Source organism: Pantherophis guttatus, chromosome 3 (genome assembly GCF_059756535.1).
Source record: "Pantherophis guttatus breed Tessera chromosome 3, ASM5975653v1, whole genome shotgun sequence".
Lineage (NCBI taxonomy): Eukaryota > Metazoa > Chordata > Lepidosauria > Squamata > Colubridae > Pantherophis > Pantherophis guttatus.
Window position 1 is genome coordinate 143,053,474 of NC_142065.1, and position 14,402 is coordinate 143,067,875.

Genomic DNA, 14,402 nt, shown 5'->3' on the forward strand with positions numbered 1-14,402 from the left:
TTGGTGCTTACTTTTGGGGGCTTAATCTTAGGGGGCTGCAAAAATGGGGCTCAACATATGTGGCTCATGGACTATGAATTATTGCCCCTGAAATTAAATCACACAAGACACATATTGGATCATACTACTTGAAGTATTCAGATACAGTCTGCTCTACAAATCTATAAATGACATCATCTCCAAACAGTTTTGCCATTTTTGTTGTCCCTTTATATCACAACAAATCACTTGGCACAAATTTCAAGTATTACAATTGTGTGCCTTTAGAAAATACCTCAGCAACTCTTTCTTGTTAAAATAGCATGCCATTCCCCCCCCCATCATGAGACTGAAAAGCAATGGAAATACCTTTCAGTCTTCATGCCAAAAAAGAAAAGAACGAAAAGAAAGAGAAAGCCTATAAAAGAACATGGCTGTTTGAATTAGTAGCAATTCACATAAAATCTGAGGTACTCCCAAATCATTTTAAAAGCTGCATTGTCCTACTAAGTAGATGATTAATGAAGAAAACATATTCATTTGGAGATATACAGTATATTAAATTCTGTTATTGTCAGTCTGTCTAATACTGATTCTTTTGTATTATAAGGTAAAATATAAATGCATATCTTTAAGTATGTTCTGTTGCAGTTCCCACTAAATATGAGAATGCATATTGTGGAAACAGAAATGACCTGTCTCTGCCTAAACTCTTTCCCCTCTGCCAGCAATCATTTTATGGAGTAGATTCCAAAAAAGAAGGGAGATTAGATGAGGATAATAACAAAGGTTTATTCCTATGAGGTGGGATACTCTGTTTTCCATAACTCTAGTCACACAGAAAGAATGCTGATTCTTTTATAACTTGTTATTGGGCTTTAGACTTTGCAGTGTTTATTTAATGAAGCTAAACCTCTGCTTTAAATCTAGTGCAGGGTGTCTTGTAACTTTCAATCACATTTGGACACCATTGGATACAAACCATTCTGGGGCTATTCCATTTGAGAAGGGATATTCTTGATTTGAATTTGGGGAAAGAAATTACTATAATGACAGGTGCCGAGCTTTCTATCAATTTTGTTGTGCATTTTCCCAATATTCTTTAATGATATGGAAGAAATATTTCCAGCCAATTTAGCCATAAGTTTTACTGAGGTTGATCTATTGCGAATAATAAAATATTTGGACCTTACAGAAGAAAGGGAGGGAGGGAGAGAGGGAAGGAAGGAAGGAAGGAAATTATCATTTCAGTGCTTAAGTGGATGCTAGGACAAATAGTATATAATAAATTAATTATACATCCTGTGTCTCCATTTGTTTTCCAGCTTTATTACTTAAAATAATTCTTGAATTATTTTACATCTTCTATAGTATATGCGAAACATGTGAACCACCATATTCTGTTTCAAAAATTTAGTTGGAGGGGAGATTATTTATGCATCTTCTGTATAAATCATCCCTCCAAAAATAATTCATAGCACTTCTGTGGACTCCATTGAAGTGATTAGACCTTGTATCAATAAAGCAGTTTTAAATTTATTGCTCTATACTGATTTTTTTAAAAGATCCAATCTATGACATTTTATAGATCGGTGGTTTTAGTAGTCAGCAGGTTTTTCAACATGATAATTGCTCTGTGGCATTAATGTAAGAGAACGTTGAAACATTAGTTTATTGAAATGAAAATAATCTACATTCTTTTCTTAGGGGTATTATAAATAGACTTGAAAATAGTAACAATCTTAGTCTGCTCCTTTCGAGTGTTCCTTTGAAATTCTTTAAAACAAATGATTCATCAAATAAGCAAGAGCAAAGGAAGAATATGCCAATTTGTAGAATTTGACTCCTCCTAATCAGAGCAAGGCTGCAGGATGTTGAGTTCCTGCCCTCCACCTGATTAAAGCCAAATGCACTGTGAAATGGCTAGGACTAAGAGGAAGCGCCAAACACTTCACAGTTGGGGGCAGAACAGCAAAAGAATAGAAAATACCCCTTTTACCTTTGTTATTTTTCTGGCTTTCACAGATAAGCGCTTATTTCCTGTAGTATTTGGACCTTGAAGAAACTGTGTGTAGTATAAGATAGAATTTTAAATGCTGGATCTTGGCATTAAAAAAAAAAAATTCCTGATATTGCAGCTGATTTCTGAATAGCCAAAATTTTGTTGTTCTTCATTTCCGCCTGGGTTTCATTTTATTTGGTTTCTTTTTCAGTGGTCCCTGTAAATGCCAAGTTGTTGGAAAGTCTTTTTTCAAATCATAACTTTTATATTAAAAAGGAGATTTAAATTAATTTACCACCTGGATCATTTTGGTATTCCCATCTCACTTTAGAGTTCTTTACAGTTTCTTCTATTCAAACTTCCTTTCCAATGAAGATGTATTAATTGCTAGTCTTTTCTTTAGTCCGTGTAAATGTTATGTAATTCTATTGAACTGAAGAATTTCTTCCACCTTAGGTTTTTTTTTTTTTTTTTTTGTCATTTTTGATAATTTTTTCTTCAGGAAGGGATGACCTGTTAATATTTTTCTGCTTGCTTTTTCAAAATGTATTTTTAAAAATTAGTTGGGGGCTTATCTTGGTACATCTGTTTTAAACAATTGTGAAAATTCTATTTGGCATTTGTCTACAGATTGCAACATGTTTATAAGAATACAATGTACACACTATCCTGGCAATCTCATTTTGAAAAGGCAGCTGAAAAGAATAGTGTGGTGTGGTATAATACATTGTTCTTTCCTCTTAGTTACCTGAAAGTACTCACAATCTTTTTAAATCTTACTTATATTATAATATTTTAACAGATTTTTGTTTATTATATGGTACTTTATTCCATTGCCAGTATTGTTTACTTACTTTAGTTACTGTTGACCACCTGAAATGTTTCTTATAGTCATAAGAAACAATTAAATTAGCAAAGAAAACTCTTGTGGATTTTGTTATATTTTTATTTAGAACGACAGTATTTTTTAAAATGATTGTAAATAGCTGGCATTTTTTACTCAGATATCATTAAATGCATCTACAATCAGAATAGTTGATAATCTTAATCTCTATTATAATAGCTGATGGTTCTTACTGCTTACTAAACTATGATGTGTATCAGTCAAATAAAGATATTAGATGAGAGACTCTGCCCTACAGAATTTTTAAAAATACAATCTCAGCATAATCAACTTTGAGTCCTGGTGATTTCATGAATGTGTCATATGCACACATGTATTTGTTGACCCCTTATCTGAATTGCTGGATATTTCATATCCTGTAATCTGAAATTTGATAATTGAAAGTTGGTAATTGAAAGATAACTGCAAACATTGAACAGTAATAGGAACAACAACGTTTTCAGGAGTTCTTTATCATTGTGGTTATCAGAACAAATGATTGAAACCCTGATAGAGTTTCTTTCTACTACATCTTATACCAAGCAAAATTGAGGTAGATCATTTTGAATTTCTTTCTCACACTTTCTTCTTTCTGAGGATTTAATAATCTTTTATGAAGCGCCTCCCTTAACAGATTGTTCATCCCTCCCATATTTCCAGGACCAGGTCTACTTTCCTTCTTAGTGATTCATTTGTAAATTGATAAAAACATCAATTATGTAGACCACTGAGTAGCCACCCTTCCAATCTAAAGAATAGGAGTATGAGACAAAATCATATCTCCTTTAGTGGCTAAAAAAGTAGCTATCAGTTTATCAGCTAAATCTGAGAAATACTCTGTTGCCATAATTAACCTGTGTTGGTTTTCTGTGTGATGGTTAAATGCCCAATATGAAAAAAAAAATCATTTCAAATAAACTGTTTTGCCTAGGGCAGGTGAGACTCTAGTTCAATACAATCCGCAGCCATAGAAGCTTGATGAATGACTTTTAGCAAACCACTCATTCTGGGTCTAACCTATTTCATAGGACTGTTATGGGAAGAAATTGGAAATGTCTTGGGCTTCTGGACAGAAGGCATGATTAAAAAATAATAATCTCATTTAGACTTTTCTTAAATAATACTCTAACTCCACATTTACTCAGTTTTGCATTCTTTTAAATTGATGCTTAGCTTCTGTTCAAAGCCTTTTAGTTGATCCTAATAAGGAAAAAGGTTTTGATGGAAATGTGTGTTTTTATCAACCATACCCTATTTAAAAGTATATATTTCAGTTGAATGCACTTAGAGCTGCACATAAAAATTAATTATAAATTGTTAAAATAGAAAAAAATGGTCACATTTCTTTATCCACATTTTATTCACAGTCATTGATTCCCATGATATCTATAAGGCAGAATCAATTGGCTATGCTTTTACAACTCCCCTATGGAAGTTTGTTTTAGTGGTTCTGCAAGACACCCTGCCTTTTTAAAAAAGTGTTTAAAGCATTTAGCACAGCTGGATTTCACTATGTATGAAAACTTTTAGAACATTATAATGTCACTAATCATTGACACTGCTACATTTCAAATTTTATTTGTCCTAGCTGTACTGCAGCAATGTAGAGAAGGTGAGATAATGAAAACTCAAATAAGTTTTATAAATGTACATATTTTGCAAAGTATGCATTTTACAAAAACATGTCTTTTTCCTAATGTTAAAATTATTATTATGATTCTAAAATATTTTAATAAAATCCCCTTTATAATGCTGACAATCAAATTAATTAATGGTGGCAATAAAATGAGGAATTTATTACTGTAAGCCTAATTACATTAATATAATTTTCAGTGATCTTTATCTTTCAATAAAATACTTAGGATTATGTTGAATTCAGAAATATATTGCAATCAAGGTTTATAATCATTATAGAGTTTATATTCTAGAAAATATCACACTGGATTTTTTCTGAAATGATTACTGTTAAACATTGAAATATAGATTATGGTAGTGATTTAAAAGTAAGACAAATGCCAGAAACATTTCAGGTCATTCACTGGAACTGTCAGAGGAGGTCCTTGCCAAAGTTCATGACTAGCATGTAATTCTCTCATTCATAGATAAAGCATATTTATAGCCTTAATGTGATCTGATATCCAAAAAGTACTCAAAAAAGTTTTGGGTATTTCTCAGGTGTGTATATAGAGAGAAACATTCACAGAGTGAGAGATGTTTGGATTGTTAAATAAGTTGTTTCCGTTATCCATGAATGAGGATTAAGGTTGAAGTAGAACAAGCATTCCATTTCCATCAGCCTAGGAACTGTAATGGGAGGGAAATAGGGAGCTTCATACTAAATTTCTTTCCAATATCCTATTGGCTTGTCTGTTTAGTTTATACTTTAAGCCCGTAGTTTGCAAGGTTTTATTGATAAAAAATACTTTTGTTCCTAGTGCATTCAGCCAACATTTAAGTCTAGAAGGAAAGAGGTGAAATCAGTATCATTGATTACATCTCAGTGTCACATGGTCCTCCCTTGTAATACACATAATTTTATTATGCTTTACTTTTCTACTTCTATCCTAAGAAATTTTAATAGAAAGAGTGTTAGCTGTAGAAGAGCAGGCAAAGCTGGGGACAGAATTAAGAGAGAACTTAGCCTAGAATCATTACATGTCCACAAACATTCAAAGTCCAGCCCCCCTTGAATTCCATTCACTTTTGTCTAGCACCAATTTAGTATTTACCATGATTTTTTTGTATAGGCTTCAGCAACAAATTAAGGTGACTACTGTATATACCTATATATCACAAGATATATATTTAGCTGAGCCTTAAATTCTACTTTGTGGATAGAATTGCTTTTCATTTTGCATTTTTGTCTTTTTGTATCTCCTCAGATATCGTTTGATTTAGCAGAATATACAGCAGATGTTGATGGAATTGGCACTTTACGATTACTAGATGCTATCAAGACATGTGGTCTCATAAACTCTGTAAAATTCTATCAAGCTTCAACAAGTGAACTTTATGGAAAAGTGCAAGAAATACCTCAAAAGGAGACTACTCCATTTTATCCCAGATCTCCATATGGTAGGTGTATTAATCTTCTTGACAGATTCAAAAGAACACTTACAGTGGGATGCAACATCACAGATTGTGAGATTACAATCCATATTAGACATGTTACTTGTGGGTACAGTAATTTAAAAATTTAGCCTACTTATTTTGAAGGGCTTTGGAAAGTTAAAGTCTTCTTCAAGTTGAATTTGATTTCTGCTGATATCATGAATGTATCTGTGTAGCCTTTGTACAGTAGTATAAAAGTGGTATACTATTGTGCCTTCCTGGCTTTTTGGACTGGAGGCTTCCTATCCAAGCCAGGTAACACTGTCCAGATGCTGCCAGATTAAAAGCTTTTGTATAGAATGCCAAAATCAAGTTCCTTTAAAAAAAATTCTATTTTGTGCAGTCATGTATTTCATTTTTAATCCATTACCTTCATCTTATTTTCTTGCCATTATTTGAATTGCGGAAAGACATTTATTTTATCTGCTTACTATTATTTTAATTGTAGAAAGATTTATTTATTGATAAACAACATCTAGCCATTGTATGGGTACTTAATTTTTTTAAAATTTACACGAATTGTACTTATTATATGCTTTCTGGAATTATTCATTGCTGAAAATGAGTTAATATCACTATTATTTTTCTGTTTTTAATTGTAAATTTAAATTTATTTGTTTGTTTCTTTGTTTCCTGCATTTATTTTTCTTTTATAAATAATTCAAGGGCGACAACTGACCCAATGCTCCTTCCGCCTCCTATTTTCCCTACAACAATAACCCTATGAAATATCTGGACTGAGAGAATGTGACCAGGCCAAGGTCACCCAGCTCGCTTTCATGCCTAAGGGAGGACTAGAATTCACAGTCTTCTGGTACCGAGGCCAGCACCTTAATCATTAAACTATATGGTATTCAAGTGATCACGTTTTTGGATCATTTGAATGTATTTTATTTTATGGCTATCATGCACTCAGTGATGAATTAAAAGAGACCTTAAGTATTACATTAAAAGAAACTGGAATTTTAAACCAACTGAAGTTAAATACTTTTATCTTACATTGTTTCAAATAAAGATTATTCCATAGTGTGGTTAAGAATACCAGTTTCTTGTTTAATGCTTAAATATCAGTTATACCTATGATAGGACATGATGAGAAAAGTCCGCTAACATTTTTTGGTGAGTGTTTTGTTCCACATCAGTTTGTGCTAAAGGTAATTGAAAACATGTCTGAGGCCAGTGTTCTAATGAATTATTTAGAAATTATATGTATTGGCTTTTTCTATTCAGTATGGGTGTGTTAGTGAATATACTAACTTTTATAAATATTTCAGTAAATAATTACAATAATTGTTTCAGGAGCAGCCAAACTCTATGCGTATTGGATTGTGGTAAATTTCAGGGAGGCCTATAATCTCTTTGCTGTGAATGGTATTCTTTTCAACCATGAGAGTCCCCGGAGAGGTAAGGAACATGTCCAGAAATTTTCATTATTGTTGAAGAGAAACACATTTCTGTTCAACTAATTGTTTTTTGATAGATTCAAAAACTCTTTATAATCAAAGCTTTTTATATGTAACCTTGAGGTTAATGTACTATATAACAGTTTGATGGCAATTAGTTCAGAATTTATGGAATGGTCTTTCATAGTTATCACAATAAAACAAAATCACCATCCGTAAAATTGTGTAACCTATAAGCACTATTAAAAGAACAGAATTTTGAGACTTCCATTTCAATTCTAAAAAATTCCTATGATAAAATTCATGTCTGTCATCATAAAACCACATCTGGCCTATCCTACAGAGATTCATTATCATAGTTGTATATTTTTAATGTCACAAAATGCTTGTGCTATTTTGCTCAGAGTTCATCAGTTCATAGAAAAAAATAACCAAGGTTTAGATTAACATTCATACTGAATAAAGAGGGCATAAATAAAAGTTTTCCAACTTCTTAAAAATGTCTTTGAGGATAAATGAGAAAAGAGTTAAACGAGAGAAGCCAATATTTTGGAGGTGGGCATTTAAAATGGTTAAAATAAAATGAAATGAAGTTGCTTTTCCATGCCAAATTCTTCCCACTTTCATAGAGTTATATCAAAATACCATCGTTCATTGCTGTTCATTTTTACTTTGAATGACACATGGAAATCAGAAACACACTTTCAGGGTTTTTAAAATGTCCTCAGTTATCCCTGGAAAGCCAGACACAATTGTTTTTAAAGGAAGATAGGAATAATTTTACTTGTCAATGAATTATAACTTTCAAATCAGTCTTTTTTGGTACCGAAATTAGTATGACTGTAAGATGCTAAAAAAGAAAGATCCATTAGAGCTTTCATCACTGGGTGAAATAAGAGAAAGTGTGTGTGTGTGTGTGTTTTGCTTTAAAATTAATTAAAATGATATAAAATATCTGAAGTCAGTATCTTTTTGACAGTGTTTGGTGTGGTTTCTGATATTTTTAAAATTGAAAATAAATTGGATTTCCTATGAAACAATTTTAAGGTCAGATTGCCTCTTTAAAGAGTGGTATGGTTTGGGAAAAGAAAAAAGAAATCTGTATTCAATGCTGCTTTTGATCTATAAATCTTCGACATTCTGTCTAATTCTGAGACTATTTCCAATAGATACTGTAACCAGATATTATGTTTATGTGCAAGCATACATATGCTTGCACATATACATAAAGTCATATGCACTATGGATAGCCACAAATAATTATGTTTGTAAACCTATATATGTCATTTTTTCTTGTGAATATGAACTCACTTTGAAAACCCTATGTATTTCTGCTTTTTTTAGAATATGAAAAGAATCCAAAAAAATAGCTTTTGTGCCAAGAGAGCTAATATGAAAAATCTACTTTTTAAATTCTGGAAACAATGCTGAAATAACTATATAACAGGCCAATCTTACACTCTTAACCCTACACTCGGAAGGAAGTAAAGAAACAAAATCTTCCAGTCCACATTGGATTGAAATAATAGATTGCAATCCATGACCTGATTGATTTGGGACAATTGCAATAGCATTTAGATTTATATATGCCCCATAGCACTTTACAGCATTCTCTGGCTGGTTTACAATGTCAGCATTATTTGCATATTGCCCCTAACAATCAGGGTCCTCATTTTACCGACCTCTGAAGGATGGAAGGCTAAGTCAACCTTGAGCCCCATCAGGATTGAACTCCAGACTGTGGGCAGAATTTGCAATTTCATTTAACCACTGCGCTGTCAGGGTTCCTCAATTGTCAATAATTGACAAATACTGTGAATCTCTTCCTGGACTTACAGAATGCTTCAACCCTCTTTCATTATTTAAGTTTCTGAATATCTGTTTCAAGTTCATCTCTACATTACCAACGTTGGCCATTCTGTATGCCCTGATTTATGTATGCAACAGAAAAAGAAAGGAAATCATCAGAACATTGATCAATTCAGAGATCTATAGATCTTGCATAGCTTTTCATTCTGATATATATCACTTGAAGTTACTGTACTGAAGTTACTGAATGTAACTGAAGTTACATTGTCTCAGCCAGAGACAATGATAAGCATTTAGAACATCTTAAATATTTTAAATTTCTTTCTTCGAGAACTAAAATTATTTTCCTCACTTTATAGTTTTATTTTACTAATAAAATTTAAGTATAAATAATAATTCGATGCCATTTTTTTAAATAAAATTGATTGTTTCTATTTATGTTAACTTTTTTCCCAAAGGTTAGAATCAAATGGAAAATATCAGCTTTTCTCTATTTTAATATTACTTTAAACGTGATAGTTAATGTTTGGAAAATGTATATTTATATTCCATGAATGAGAAATAACACATAATTTTGCTTTACTGGAGATACATAAATTAAAATTAAAATGTTGAAATCCACTGGGAGTAAAATTTATTATCATGTAAGTGGACTTTCCTTTTTCTCTCTTCTAGTATCCAGCATCATTTCCAGTTCTGCCAGGAACATAAAACATTATCAAAACTCTGTAAAAATACTAAATGATCCCTCTGGTAATATTTAGGAGAATCCTCTATCATTGAAATTTTCCTAGAGTATATAAAAGAATCAGTTTGAACTTGTTTCTGTTTTTTAATGTAATAAATAGGCATGAACATTTTTCCTATTTTTTTAATACTCCCTTGAAAAATCTTGAATGTCTTTCAGTAAAATGCATTTCACTGCCTCTTTTTACTTTTTCTTTTTTTTTTACCTTTAGAGCTAACTCTCATATATTAAACATTTTAAAAGGCTCATAAAGTAGCTTTTCAAGTGTCCTAAAGTAGAAAAGGAAGGTAGTTTCCTGGAAAGCATTTAATCTTTTCCATTATTCTATGAAGAATTGATTGTTAATTTAGAAGTATTGTTAAAGCTTCAAACAAACGTTTTCAGTTTTTTCATGAGTGGGAAATATTTTTTTAAATATACCATAACATTTATTAGATATTTAATAAATGAAACCTATATTAAATAATATTGTTAATATTGTTTAAATTGTTAATATTATGTCATTTAAAGGAAGAAATATGAAAGGAAGAAATATGAATCTGAGATTGTAGTTACAAACTTTATGTATCCTACTGTGTATAACTATATTATTATAAAGCTTAGTATAGAGAGCATAAAAAATAACCAAGATCAAAGACTCACTTTGAAAAATAACTTATTTCTTTTTAAGAGGTGTTTTTAGGACTCGCATACCAGGAGGCCAAATATCTTTACCAAGTGATACAATTGCACAAAACTTTTAATTAGATATTCTTGCCTCTTATCCTACTTTGAGTATGTTATCTGAATACCTAGCTGTCCTGAAAAGGCTGCAATACAGGGAGGGGTTGAAGGAAAAGAAGAAGATAAGGGGCACAGTTACACTAGAGGTATCAATGACTGTGCTCTTGGCAGTCCTGCCACATTTGGGATAGATTGTCATGAGGAAAAATCTATTTTGTCAGTAGGAGTTGTAAATAACTTGGTGACATATAAACAATCAGTCAATCAAATCTTAAAGCTCAAGAACTAGATCTATTCAACATCTCGTTCAGGACTACAGCAATTTTACTAATGTGGCAAATGTATTACTAATGTTTTTGTTTATTTTTTTTACATTAGTAATTTTAGGATAAAGTTCACTTAAGCCCATAATTATTTAGTTACTTTGGATTCAGATATATTAGTTGTTTAATTCATCAATAGTATGAATAGTACTATTCATCAATAGTACGTTTTTAATTTTCCTTGAAGAAGTAGTGAACAAAATGAAAGTTATTGCAATTCATCCAAGTAGATCCAAGTTTCTAAAGATCACTACAACTTATATCAGCCACGAGCACACTAAGCAATAAGCCAGTATATTCCCCATGATGTGCCTGCTTACTCTCTTGTAATACTTTCCTATCCAATCTCTCCATTCTGCAAGAGGGAGAAAAACAATATCAGGCACAGAAGGAATTGCTTGTTTAGGCAATCTCTCCACTCTGTGGGAAGGAGGGGTGGGAAGGAGTCAGACACAAGACAATGTATATCAACTGACTGTAATGATGAACATATAATTGAGACAGAAACACTAAAGGTTGTAAATGCATACCTTGGTTGCAAAGTTATTTTTTCAGCATTGTTGCAATTTTGAATGGTTACTACCCAAGGCTAAGCAAGGTGTACCTAAATTCTACAGTCATTTCCTATGAACAGAGTTTACTTTTCTGACCAAGTCTACTTTATATAATTGACTTAGCAAATCTGTATGCAAAATAACTAACTTTTCTAACCTTGTGAATCAAAGTTCTTTGCCTTTAGATGGCATCATCAAGAGGATAGAAGTTTACTTTGGGGGTGATTCTGCTTCAAATAATTGCAAGAAGGATGATTGCTGTGCCTTCTTTGACATACACAAATTTATGCACTGACAAGATTCTTCAATCATTTGACTGTTGCCTTATTTTATATTGTGTTTCTGGAAACTTAACGCTTGAAATAATTTTTTGCCTCAAATAAATTATTCTGAACACCGAAGCTTCCATCTAGAGTTGCTTTCAAAGAAAGATATTTATTGAGGAAGCAGAGCTAACGTGATTGATATGCTGGCAGTCATGTGATAAAGCACAAATACACTGAAGTGATTGAAACAAGGAGACCAGTCTGAAAAGTTTGTCATAATCTGTAATTTTAGGATTAGTTATAGGATATTTATCAGATAATTTTTAATTTCCGTGCTTTATTTTTATTTTAGGAGCCAATTTTGTAACTCGAAAGATTAGTCGTTCGGTTGCTAAGATCCATCTGGGACAATTGGAATGCTTCAGTTTGGGAAATTTAGATGCCAAGAGAGACTGGGGTCATGCCAAGGACTATGTTGAGGTATGTGATTGCTAAAATGCCTACTTTAAAACAAGGTCTTTGTGGGGCTTACTGCAATAACTTAAAAGTAAAAGTATGGCCTGAAGGCATCTGCTTCTAAATCTAGCTTTTTTCCCTGGCTGCCTGAAGAAGACATAGGATGCTACTATATGCATAACCTGAACATATAAAGAAGGTCTTCAGGTTTACATTCCTTACTAAATTCCTGTGGGAAGGAGTAAAAAATAAAAAGACCTCTTCTGCCTCAACAATATATTGTTTCTTTGTTCCTTGAGATCAGAAGATTGAAGTGCAATGAAATTTTTTGAGATCTTGTCTATACTTCGGAATCTTCTTATAGTAATAAGAGAAACATGGCTAATGTTAACCTCAGAAAATTATTCTAATTCTGATTCCAATGTGGTTATAATATTGTTAATGTTTTATATTCCTTCATGTTAAAAACATTCAGGAAAACTGTTATTAACATGGCCTATATAAATATTGTAGAGTTCATATTTTCTTTAAAAAGATGCCTATGCTGAATAGTTTCTTTTTTGCTGATCTATTTTCATATGATTATGAAAATGTTTGAACTTCTGTATTTCTTCAGTGTAAGGTGTATAGGTGTATGATCAGAAGATGAATAACATATATGGTCCACATCTATAGAGATCTAAATTGCAAAGGCTGTCATTAAGGCAATTAGGAATTAGTTTGTTACCAAATAATTTGTATTTTCATATCTAGTCATGTCAACAAAAAGAATCTGGCAGTGAGAAGAAGTATTTGTTAGAGATTTACAACATATTTTAGAAATACAATTAATAATTAAAATTTACAGTTATTAAAATCCAACTTGTATAGAAACCCGATCAGATCTTTTCAATCTTCCCCTGCTTGCTCTTCTAACTATTCTTACAAACATGACATCTGTCTATATGATTCTGTGAGTATAAGTGATTAGATATTAGCCATAAAATAAGCTAACTATGATTTCTAAAAACAACAACACTCTGAGCATTTAAATATTTGAACATAATGTTTGAAATGTTCTTATTTATGTCCTTGCTCAGGACAGAACTAGCATGCTTAATCTCAAATTGATAGAAAACTATGGGACAATATTTCTGTTAAAATATTATGTTCTAAGCTTTGGATATTATACCTGGAACAGCATAAGCCTTGCAAGTAGGTTTTACCTATTATTCTGCATTACTGGCAAATGGATAATTTAAAATGTAGATTATCAGGTCTAACAAATTGTATAATAAACCACTGCACAGAAATATATTGAGATGTAATAAGCTTCTCCAGTTCTCCCTAACAACACTCTTTGCAGCCTAAATTTTCTTATAACATAGAATTTATAGAAGTTCTTTTCAACATAATACTTCGTTTTGATAGAGTAATGCCACTGGAAATTTTAGATGACAATAAGGATGCATTTTATTTAGCAGCTAGTTTCCAAATGTGCTGGCCACTAGGTAAAGTATATTCAGCTGGTATTTCTGCAAGGATCACACCCTGGTACTGTAAGTCACATTCCAGATTTTTCAGGTGTTTTGGGGATTGCCACAAAATCATTCTGACATGATTCCTAACTGTGCTGGGTGTCATCTTGAATATCTCCCCAGAGATTAATTTTTCTGCTTCTGTTAATTTCACGAGACTCTGAATATATGCAATGTAACTAACCTCCATCTATAAGAAAAAAATTGAAAATAGAAATAAATAACCATTTCAGAATTTAATGGATGCAAAACAAACCTCCAAAATTTGGTAGTGTTTGTAATCACCGAGAATGTGAAGTTACAGAACTGTGATATATTTGAGAAGAAATTTAAGAAAACTAAGCCAGCCATGGCATTCATTATATTTATATCTTGCTGCAAGTGACTTGATTTTCAGCAGATGTTCAATTTTCCTTCATTGCTGGGTGATATATAATAAAGGAGGAAAAAGAAGCCATCTCTCCCCTCCTAAGCATGGAAGGAAAGGGCTGATGGAGAGGAAAATAAATCTGATGGTCTGAGAGAAAGCAGTGTGTCTTTTTCACACTGCTTGTAAAAAACACTTCCAAAGCAGTATATCTTTTTCACAATGCTTGGGAAAGAAATTGATTCAGAGATAAATAAGTAA

General features: G+C 32.0%; 1 protein-coding gene across 2 annotated transcripts in view; it reads left to right on the top strand.

Moving 5' to 3' along the window:
* The window catches only part of GMDS (GDP-mannose 4,6-dehydratase), a 262,683-nt gene that overhangs the window by 61,112 nt on the left and 187,169 nt on the right, over nucleotides 1-14,402 (top strand). For both annotated transcript variants that reach the window (XM_034429061.3, XM_034429062.3), the window contains exons 5-7: nucleotides 5,747-5,939; nucleotides 7,275-7,379; nucleotides 12,154-12,281. In XM_034429061.3, the coding sequence (XP_034284952.1) occupies nucleotides 5,747-5,939; nucleotides 7,275-7,379; nucleotides 12,154-12,281 (426 nt within the window). The remainder of the gene's footprint in view (nucleotides 1-5,746; nucleotides 5,940-7,274; nucleotides 7,380-12,153; nucleotides 12,282-14,402) is intronic.